General features: G+C 36.1%; 1 protein-coding gene across 7 annotated transcripts; it reads right to left on the reverse strand.

Moving 5' to 3' along the window:
• Window positions 1–449: 449 nt before the first annotated feature.
• Window positions 450–10,411, reverse strand: LOC117403384 (F-box only protein 9-like). 7 transcript variants are annotated; one of them, XM_034005496.3, is made up of 14 exons: window positions 10,254–10,411; window positions 9,595–9,645; window positions 9,428–9,508; window positions 8,464–8,589; window positions 8,098–8,155; window positions 5,354–5,453; window positions 4,665–4,795; window positions 4,318–4,432; window positions 3,848–3,966; window positions 3,606–3,696; window positions 3,316–3,411; window positions 3,134–3,227; window positions 2,269–2,426; window positions 450–2,113 (listed from the first exon to the last, which is right to left on the reverse strand). In XM_034005496.3, the coding sequence occupies exons 1-14, from the start codon at window positions 10,254–10,256 to the stop codon at window positions 2,005–2,007; spliced, it is 1,332 nt and encodes a 443-aa protein (XP_033861387.2). In that variant the 5' UTR covers window positions 10,257–10,411; the 3' UTR covers window positions 450–2,004. The 7 variants fall into 7 exon arrangements, 2 of the variants coding, with proteins under 2 accessions (XP_033861387.2, XP_033861388.2); XR_004544557.3 differs by lacking the exon at window positions 450–2,113 and adding an exon at window positions 2,538–2,602 and having other exon boundaries at window positions 2,292–2,426; window positions 2,694–3,227; XM_034005497.3 differs by lacking the exon at window positions 9,595–9,645.
• Between the last annotated feature and the right edge of the window lie 1,085 nt (window positions 10,412–11,496).

Here is an 11,496-nt window from a genome sequence, read left to right on the forward strand (position 1 = left end):
TTACCACGTTTACATGCATTGGTTCTCATAAGTATTCCTTAGATACAGAATAGTATTCTTCCCGGCACGCAACAACTGGAACATGTTTCACATATTTAGTATTCAAAAAATGTGACTGCATTCACCCATGAAATATGTTTGTTGAGAAAGAATTTTTTTTTACCATAGTTAGTTTGAAAAAGGAGGCTGTGTGGTCCAGTGGTTAAAGAAAACGGCTTGTAACCAGGAGATCCCCGGTTCAAATCCCACCTCAGTCACTGACTCATTGTGTTACCCTGAGCAAGTCACTTAACCTCCTTGTGCTCCGTCTTTCGGATGAGACGTAATTATAAGTGACTCTGCAGCTGATGCATAGTTCACACACCCTAGTCTCTGTAAGTCGTCTTGGATAAAGGTGTCTGCTAAATAAACAAATAATAATAATAAAAAGGAAGCAGCAGCATAGGCAGTCATGTAAAATTATAATTTTATTAATACATTTGATTAAGAATGAGGGACAAGTACTCAAACTTGTATCCACGACAATGCTTGTAAATTGATCACTCCCTCATATTCAAAATTCTAATAGCTTTTAAACACTTCAAATCAAATGTGTATTCTGGATACTAAAAGATGTAAAATTACTTTAAACAACAACTAATTAAGCATAATTTTGGAAAACAAAAAATGTTTTAAAAAAAAGTTGGTCTATGATGCCATCTTGTGGTATGGGCAGGAAACAAAGCCAACTTGCTTTTTTCAACATGCTTTAGGACAAGTGACTACTCACCCAATCATCTGCAATTGTGACTGCCAACAGTGGTACCACATTAGCTTTGGCAGTCACTATTCTGCAATTAAATAACTGACACCAGTTATTTCTGGGAATTTTACTCAATAAGATACAAAATACATTTCAAATTGTTTTTAATTTTTCGCAGAGCATAAAGAGGTTGTATTTATGTTGTACATCAATATTTTGTAGTGCAAAAAGGTGCAGATGATAGCAATCTCTCTAGGCATGTTAAGTTGCTCTGAATGTTTTTTCCCTTTTGCATACAGCAAGTACTGCAAATGGTAAACAATGTAACCAGAAAAATCCTAATGTCCTGCCTTAAGTATACCAATTCACCATATATCTGCATGCTACTGAAATTTAAAACATAAAGGGGTAGATACAAGTATAGGCACAATGCAAATAATTGCAGATGCAAAATTCAAACTGTATTGCCGATAGGCAATTCCTTTGCCCAGTGCCCTATGAAAGCTTAAGAGCAATGCAAATTACTCAACACGCACAAGTAATGATCCGCAATTATGATACTAAGGGTGAGCGCATCGGGCTATGTAGTAGCAGCATTTGCAGCCCAGAGGTGACAGAGTTAGCAGTACAGAAAGCAGTAGGTGCTGTATGACATTTGTGGAGCACGAAAATACAAACCAAAAAAAAAAAATAGGTCAGATGAAGGGCAGCAAAGTCCTGTTGGCGGTAGAAGAGCTAAGTGTCGCCGCATCAGGAAATGTATCACAGCAGCCACCCTGAAGTCAATGACAGGTCTCTGCAGTTGTGTGCTTTTATACCACTCTGAATTACTTGCTACTACAATGGTTTGCACCTTATAAGAGGTGTAACGTTTTTGGAGGGTCAGCAATTGCCTAAATGCAAGGCAAAATCCTTGCATCACATTATAATGTTTGTGCCCGCTTAGTATCCAGATCCCGCCCAATTCCATGCTCTTTCCTTCATTTGAATGCATGTCAATATAAGTTTAATGGATTAATTAAAAGTGCAAATTTGATAGCTGGCAGAACGCGAGATGAACACCATTTGTTTTGCACCTGCAAACCACTGTGCGCATCCTTACATCTACCCCAAAGTTTCAAATCAAGTAGAAAGACTTAAGACTCACATACTACATTCTTAATTATAATCCTGCATAAAACAATTGCCAGTAAAATTATAGTGCTGTTACTACTTTTTTTTGGCTGAGAATCTTCAGTAAACTCATGATCCCACTTTTCTATTTAGAGAGGCTTTTCTGATAACGAAGTGTAGCTTTTCACTCGAGCAAAGAACAAAGGTGTGTATGTCTTGTCGACATCAAATGCAGTAACTACAGTTTCATCAGTTGACCTGAAACAAACAAACAAGCAAACAAACAAAAATGTGTAAAACATAGTTAAGCCAAGAGACCATTCTAAAGAAAATGCAGACTTACAAAAACATACAGTAAAGCACTCATTACAGGGATGCGTAATTCGTTAAAGTCAATATTGTTCCTGTTTCACCTGTATGTTATCTGGCAAGAATGATGGATCCAGTTGAGCTTATTGAATCGTTGACACCCTCCAGAACTGAGCTGCAGGCCCATGTGAAAACTGTGCTCCGCTTCCTGGACTGGGCTACAGCAATTATAGTATCTGTTCTTATGATACTCTGGGGCCTTCTGTGGAAAAAATATTCTAGTTTTATCATTAATTCAAATTGCTTCAACAAAGTTGTTATCTGAACAGTGCTATGCAAAAACAGGAATTAAGGGGAAGGCTATATAACTCACCAAAAATGTGTACTGGGTTTCAAAGGCAACCTTTGTACAATAAAGCCAATTTTGAAATGGAAAATCTGTGATGATTGATACAGATAGAAGATGTTACTGATCTCAACTATTGCAGTAGATGTTGGTATCATGTATTCAGGAGTAGGCAACACTAACCCTCAATATACAGTCATTTTTAACTGTCAGTGGTGCAGCAGCATCAGAGTGAAGTTTTTGGTTTTGCAGAGCAGCAACTGGCGGATACCTTGTGATGCAATGTCCACAGTTCGGTTTAAAAAAATAAGACGCAAACTGTTCTTTCAGATGGTTCACAATAGTCTCCAAGCAATCTGAAATGACCAGAGATTGCACAAACGCCCCTTATCAAAGTCAGGAGAACAGGTCTATAATGTTATTGCTTAAATGTATTAAATTTCACACGGTAATATAATAAACAACATTTAAAAACTGACCTTCTAAAGTTCCGATTTCCATTGCTGTGTTCCATTGCTGGATACTATTCATAAAACATGTTCATTAAACACTATATAGGAATACAATTAAATTACGGGCATGTTAATGGTTTATAAAACCAAACCACGAGTGTCTTCTTATACCTCCTCTTTTTTCTTGGAAACAACAGCAAACACTTTGGTTTGATTGTCTGTGTCCTGGGATAGACGATAATGACCGTATAGAAGAGATTCCATCCTGAAAATAAAATAAATACTGTTAAAACACGCAATGGCCATTGTAATTCTTCTAACTTCGACTAATGAATATTAAATATGCAGGTTACCTGGCATTCCTGTTACGCAAACGAGTTACTGTGATGACAGGATCTTCAGGGGTGGTAAGCATCATTACTTGCCCATCTGGGAAGAATCTAAAGTACCTATTTACGGTAAAGAGTCAGGTCTTTTTATTTCATATTCAAAACGTAACCACTTAAAATGATGTTTTCTAAGGTCTCCACTTACTAATGCAATATATTAAATATATATAATCAAGCATTTTGGCAATAAATCACTGCATGTGTCCTATGTAATAGATGGTGGCATGTCTATAAACTCCAGACTAGCAACCTACCTATAATACTCCACCTGGTGCCAGGCCCTGTAGAATCCATCCAGGGATTGTTCTCCTTGGCGAATGTAATTGGTTTTGCTGATATATACACCTAAAAGTATTAAGCAATCATTTTTTGGAGAGTCTATTACAAACCATTTCTAAAGTGATTTAATTTAGGGGCAGTTTTTTCATTTAATGTATTTATATTAAAAGCTTTTAAAGGCACCTAAAAAAATGTTGGCTTTGGCTTACTGTCTTACCATCAAACCGGACACGTGGGCGTTCTAAAAACATCTCTCTCCAGGAGTTAAAAGGAATCATTTTGGTGCAACTCCTACCCCACACTCTTAAACAGGCTAAACGCCAGATTTCCGGATCCCTGAAAAAGCACAATATCACCATAAACTTGTTGATTCTAATTTTGTTGAAAAACTGATATTGCCTTACTTCTTGCACACATTACCCTTAAACCAACAATGTATTTTAAGATTTCACAAAGTGAAAATATGATGTAGTGGTGGAAGATTTGCAAATTCATACAAGCTACGCTCACAGTGATGCTGAAAAAGTACTACAAAATTATGTGATAAACTAAACATGTATTTCAGAATTACAAAAACGATTTGTTTAAATTAATTGCATCAGATCAATAGGAAGATAATACGCCATCTAAAATCATATCACAGTTTCTCATATAAAGCAATTTAAAGCATAGCACAAAGTCTTTTACCTGGCACAAATGTAAAACCCACGGCAGACCAGAGACAGCTGTTCAAGAGCCCTCAAGTCCAGATCACTCGAGACAACCCAGCGGAAAATGTACATCAGCACCTCCATTGGTAGGGCTGTGAACAGAAAATTGTCCATGGCAATTTATTTTTTTTTTTTTAGATTTAACTAGTAAAAACAAAAGTAGGTACGTTTTGTTCCAACCATGTACTTGATTAATGGAACGGGACAGCACACTAGGACTAGATTTGTCTACCCCTGTCCTAGAATTACTGTATCAAAGAGTTAGGGTTAAGGTATGTGATAAACATTCAGATTACAGAGACTGGATTTGGTTAAAATGTATACCTGAAATGTGAGTTTGTGTCATTTCAATATCCGGCTGGCAAATTTTCAGGCATGCTTCCTGCAAATTAAGCTGTTGCTGAAAATAGGATAGCAGATCATCTATCTCCTTATCAGTGTCTGTTTCTTCCAAACTGTTAACAGAGAAAAAACAAAACAAAAACATATTCGGTGCCATTTGAAGAAATGTCATGCTCCATTTGCGTCTGGTGTCTCAACTGCAGAGAATACTTACAGTAGTTTTTTCAAAGAGGATGACCTTATAAATCATGTGTTATTAAAGGGCACATAAGGACCTTTTTATTTGATTGTGTTATATGTTCCCATGTGTTGCTACAACTGTTTACGTAAGGTGTGTGTATTGTTCTGATTTTTTTTATTTTTTTACATTGACACTTTTTTAAACTTAAATTGCATTCCCTGCCTCAAGATGGCTTCCCATGTACCTGCATGGACCTCTCAGAACTACATTTCCCATCATCACTACACACCTTACGTAAACAGTTGTAACAACACATGGGAACATGTAACACAATAAAATAAAAAAGGTCCTTATGTGCCTTTTAAGCAATATAGATCACTGCACCATGTTAAAGTCCAATCCCAAATACGCAGAGTAATCACATTTAAACAATCACATGTATTATTCTATTGCCAAGTCTTGTTTAAAGCAAGAGTAATTATCCACATACTAGTTCATGCCAACTCCATCAGAATCTGGGGATCGCGTGTAGTTAATTCTAAATTCAATATCAGGTACAAGCTGCATGGCTCTCCGATAGTACTTGATGGCTGGAAATAAAAAAGCACTGATAATTATCCCTACTTTCTACATGTACTTGAGTAGCTAATTTACAGATAAACCACAACAACTGCAGCTTCACATACAATTAATAAACATACAACAATCTGAGAAAGCAATAGAACATAATGAGACTTGGGATGCAGTAAAGTTTGCCAGTGTGAAAACTTTTAACAGACATCCTCTTGGTAATACATATCCTAATAAATTCACCGAGAATGTATTTTATATATATATCAGTACTGTGCAAAAGTTTTATGCAGGTGTGAAAAAATGCTGTAAAGTAAGAATGCTTTCAAAAATAGACATGTTAATAGTTTATATTTATCAATTAACAAAATGCAAAGTGAGTGAGCAGAAGAAAAATCTACATCAAATCATTATTTGGTGTGACCACCCTTTGCCTTCAAAACAGCATCAATTCTTCTAGGTACACTTGCACACAGTTTTTGAAGGAACTCGGCAGGTAGGTTGGCCCAAACATCTTGGAGAACTAACCACAGTTCTTCTGTGGATTTAGGCAGCCTCAGTTGCTTCTCTCTCTTCATGTAATCCCAGACAGACTCGATGATGTTGAGATCAGGGCTCTGTGGGGGCCATACCATAACTTCCAGGACTCCTTGTTCTTCTTTACGCTGAAGATAGTTCTTAATGACTCTCGCTGTATGTTTGGGGTCGTTGTCATGCTGCAGAATAAATTTGGGGCCAATCAGACGCCTCCCTGATGGTATTGCATGATGGATAAGTATCTGCCTGTACTTCTCAGCATTGAGAAGACCATTCATTCTGACCAAATCCCCAACTCCATTTGCAGAAATGCAGCCCCAAACTTGCAAGGAACCTCCACCATGCTTCACTGTTGCCTGCAGACACTCATTCGTGTACCGCTCTCCAGCCCTTCGGCGAACAAACTGCCTTCTGCTACAGCCAAATATTTCAAATTTTGACTCATCAGTCCAGAGCACCTGCTGCCATTTTTCTGCACCCCAGTTCCTGTGTTTTCGTGCATTGTTGAGTCGCTTGGCCTTGTTTCCACGTCGGAGGTATGGCTTTTTGGCCGCAAGTCTTCCATGAAGGCCACTTCTGACCAGACTTCTCCGGACAGTAGATGGGTGTACCAGGGTCCCACTGTTTTCTGCCAATTCTGAGCTGATGGCACTGCTGGACATCTTCCGATTGCGAAGGGAAGTAAGCATGATGTGTCTTTCATCTGCTGCAGTAAGTTTCCTTGGCCGACCACTGCGTCTACGGTCCTCAACGTTGCCCGTTTCTTTGTGCTTCTTCAAAAGAGCTTGGACAGCACATCTGGAAACCCCTGTCTGCCTTGAAATTTCTGCCTGGGAGAGACCTTGCTGATGCAGTATAAATACCTTGTGTCTTGTTGCTGTGCTTAGTTTTGCCATGGTGTATGACTTTTGACAGTAAACTGTCTTCAGCAACCTCACCTTGTTAGCTGAGTTTGGCTGTTCCTCACCCAGTTTTATTCCTCCTACACAGCTGTTTCTGTTTCAGTTAATGATTGTGTTTCAACCTACATATTGAATTGATGATCATTAGCACCTGTTTGGTATAATTGTTTAATCATACACCTGACTATATGCCTACAAAATCCCTGACTTTGTACAAGTGTACCTAGAAGAATTTATGCTGTTTTGAAGGCAAAGGGTGGTCACACCAAATATGGATTTGATTTAGATTTTTCTTCTGTTCACTCACTTTGCATTTAGTTAATTGATAAATATAATCTATTAACATGTCTATTTTTGAAAGCATTCTTACTTTACAGCATTTTTTCACACCTGCCTAAAACTTTTGCACAGTACTGTATATATATATATATATATATATATATATATATATATATATATATATATATATATATATATATATATATATATTAATAAATACTAAGGTACAGTACGTCTTTAAAAGCAGGAGTACTTACCATCAACATCTGACACTTACAATGATGCAGTATTTTAGGTATAAAAGTTATGGAATTCAAGCATATGGAAATGTAAATCACGGGTTTCTAACCCTTCCACTGACCCTAATGCCTTCCATGCTTTAAAAACTTTTATAGTGGTGTCAGGTGGCAGAAGCCCTTATATAAGTTTACCGCGGTATTGATTGCATTTCGACCATGCTTTTCCCATGGTTATACTATGCATTTGCCACAGTTTACCCTCATCTGGTTTGTTAATTAATATGCTTGATCATACCATGCTTTACATATAGGCATATATACATATATATGGAGTAGTGGTTAGGGCTCTGGACTCTTGACCGGAGGGTCGTGGGTTCAATCCTAGGTGGGGGGCACTGCTGCTGTACCCTTGAGCAAGGTACTTTACCTAGATTGCTGCGGTAAAAACCCAACTGTATAAATGGGTAATTGTAAAAAAATAATGTGATATCTTGTAAGTCGCCCAGGATAAGGGCGTCTAAGAAATAAATAAAAAATAATAAAAATAATAATAATAATAATTATAAGTATTCTTTACCATGCTTTCAATTTACTAAACTTTGCTATGTTTTTACTACGGTAAACTTGTATAAGGGAGCTTTTTTCACATATTTTACAAGTAAATGTATGACAATCTTATTTTTTGCTGCCTGAAACTTTCCAATTACCTTCATAAACCGCTCCATTCTGTTCCTGCTCCACTGCCTTTAGAAACAGTTTGCTGGCCTGATGGACAATATGTGATTATTAGCACATTGAATTCTTGCATAAGTATGTAAAATTGGCAAGACTGACTACAGTCTGTGATATCCACTGATTTATTGAAACGTTTACTATACCTGCAGCAATTATGAATGCTTGATAATATTTGTGAGGCGTATTTTCCAGTTTAATGGGTCATCTGCAAAGTACATGCAATGTAATCAACTCTAAATTACTTTTTTTGCTCTTTAGAAAGAAAAAAACACTGATTTGAATGCAAATTCCTCTTTCAAATTGTAATTCCAGGTTATTGTGTTTTGGAAAATCTTTACCTTTTCCTCCCGGGCCAACTCCTGCTTCCTTTTGAGATCTGCAGATCTTGAAGGCAAACCTTTTTTGTTGTCTGTGGAAGGCGCCAGTTCAGACATCCATTGAGCCCGAAAGACGCTGAGCTCCACCTATAAATATGAAGGCAAAGACACTGTCTAGAATGTACAGCTAAGGCCAAAAGTTTTCCATCACCTAGAACTTAAAAAAAAAAAAAAACTATATGAAGATAATTTTGATCTTATATTTAACATCATGTAATCAAAGAAACTACGAAATTATGTTGTAAAAAGTCTACCGGAAGCCTAGTAGTAGTACAGTATTTCATGTTCGATGGAAAACTACAAAGCAGTATGCAATTTAATATGTTAACGTAACATTATTCAGCAGGTTTCGTTTGACTTTATGAAGCAAAATGAGTTCATTCTATAGGGTGATGCAAAACTTGGCCATTGCTGTACCGTCATTAATGATTCAAATATTTGTGCATGATCAATTCACATATTTGAATTCTTATTATTTAATTATTATGTTGAATTATGTGAAGACAACATATTGGATTAAATCCAGCTATAAAATGCATATGTTTTATATATTTTGGGGAAGATTTACTTGATTCTCCCCGATATTAGAATAGGAAAAATGTCAATACCAGTATGAATATAATATGGTATCAAAATGTTACACTACACATCAAAGGGACAACATCACTAATCTGAATTAGCAAAATAAAAAATGACTAGGCTATATATAAAACAGAAAACAAATGCTAGAATTGGGAAAGAAACCTGTTCATAATGTTCTAGCAAAGAACAGATGATTACCTCACAGTAGGTCACCCTCACTTTGGAGGAAACACTGAACTATTTCTATTCCAAGTTAAATTACTATTGGATGAGTGGTTGTCGAGATACTTGTGACATACAATAGGAACAATTGCTTAAAAAAAAAAAAAAAAAACCTCCTCACCTTTAGTTCAGAATCATCTGACATTTTGGTACCTTCCTCTTCCTCTTCCAAAATATCTGCAGTGTTAAAATTATCTTCTGCCTGTTAAAGAAATTTAAAATAATAAAATAATAATAATAATAATAATAATAATAATAATAATAATAATAATAATTCAAAATGCTTACATTCACACCTATTTCCAATAAAGTTTCATATTGGAAGTAGGTTTCAGGGTCCTTGTAAAATTCGGAATCAACAATGATACTAATCATTTACAATAGTACTCAACCCCCTCAGGTTTCAGTACTAAGGGGCCCTACCTCTTACTGGAGGTACAGTGTATGGTAGATCTGCTACCACTATAAAAATATTAAAGGATACAAAAAAAAATAACACCAAAACAAAGTTTATCAAGCAACACTTTATTTCCGCTAAATAATGTATGTACCTTAATCATTAATGCCGAATACATATAAAAGGCTATTTACTGGTCTAAATTGCCAGTGTACAGTACACCTATCGTCACCATTTTACTTCTACAAAAAAATAATAATAATAATAATAATAATAAAAATACCAGCAACATCAGTCGTACAAACACCCAGTCAGCCACTAAATAATTCCCGACAAGTCATACTTTAATAATAAAACAAATACTGCATATAGCTGCCAAAAAGGTATGCTGAAAGCACCGGATGTTTACTGTACAGGTCGCCGTTTGCTTTTAGCATTCCTTCTAGGTAAAGTAAATACTGTAAATGAAATTCAGGTGACACAGGGAGCCTCCACCAGTTAAGTCACTCTAATCTTAAAGGGAACAGTAGCAAAAGACACACCAAATTACCATTTTGTCTTTTCAGTATGCCTTACTCTTGTTACAGCTGCAAACAACAACTCTATGTGTTTAGTTGAGTTCACGGTCAGAAAAACGAACGACACAGCGTGCAAAATTACTAGCTCTTCTAATAGCAGCCATGTCGGACACTCTTGCTGCTGCAGAGTGAAAATGCAAAACTGCTACATAACAATACGGAGAACCAGAGTTGCCATAACAGAAGAACCAACTTCTCGTGAAAAGCGAAAAAGCAATGGTCTGTTGGGTATTTAAATGAACTTTAGCTGGCAGAAAATGTATGTTTATAATATGTTGATATTTCTCCCCAATTCAATTTTTAATGGAATCACACATATTAGACCAACCTAGTCCATTCCAGGCCTGAAGACACTGCCATTTTCTTTGAACTTAAGGCTAATACAAAATATATTTTTGTCTTTTTTCGCCTCTGATGTTAATTAGTTAAAAAAAAAAAAAGCATAACAACGTATTCACTAAAGGCCAATACACTATTTATAACGTTTAACATAAAAAATAATTCCAGTGAATATGGGTCCTGATATCTTAATTTACTTTCTGTTGGAATTCTTCAATCTCAGAATCCAACTGGTAAATCCATTTATCCTGCAGACCTTTTTGTGTTTATTTTACCACTTGTTTGTATAAAAAAAATAAAAAAAAAAACTTGTTAAAAAAGCCCCCAAATCGATCGTAATGTAAACGTGCTATATATGAACCCATCAGGGTTATATATTACATTAAGTTAGTCTCCTGTTCCTGTTGACCTTTCTTTGATTAAAGAGATTCAGTCATCCTTTAAAAACAGTTTACTGAACTAGTTTTACAGATTTAGAATGGTCCTGATGTTTATTTCAGGTTACAGAAGTTAAGGTATTTATTCAGGAGTTGCAGTCTGTATTCAAGTAAAACATAATTAATCTGCTATTGAATTCTGCAGACTTGCTTGTTGGGTATGGTCATGCAAACATCCTTGGTGCAATTGGGAGCTAGTCTGGGTGGGTGTTATCTAAAAAAGTAGTTGGGTAAACAAAAACAAACAAACAAACAAAAAAATGTATTTTTTTCTCTGTATTGCATTTATTGCAGACTTAATAAAATGGGCCCCTAGTAGTACCAAGTTTCATGAGTTTGAAGATCTTAACTTTGCTATAGCACCAGGTGGACATGAAACGCAGAACCCTGTATGTGAATTTTACAGTTGTACGTTTAAAGCGTTTGCAGTTGGTAAGGT

The sequence above is a fragment of the Acipenser ruthenus genome, chromosome 5 (genome assembly GCF_902713425.1).
Source record: "Acipenser ruthenus chromosome 5, fAciRut3.2 maternal haplotype, whole genome shotgun sequence".
NCBI lineage: Eukaryota > Metazoa > Chordata > Actinopteri > Acipenseriformes > Acipenseridae > Acipenser > Acipenser ruthenus.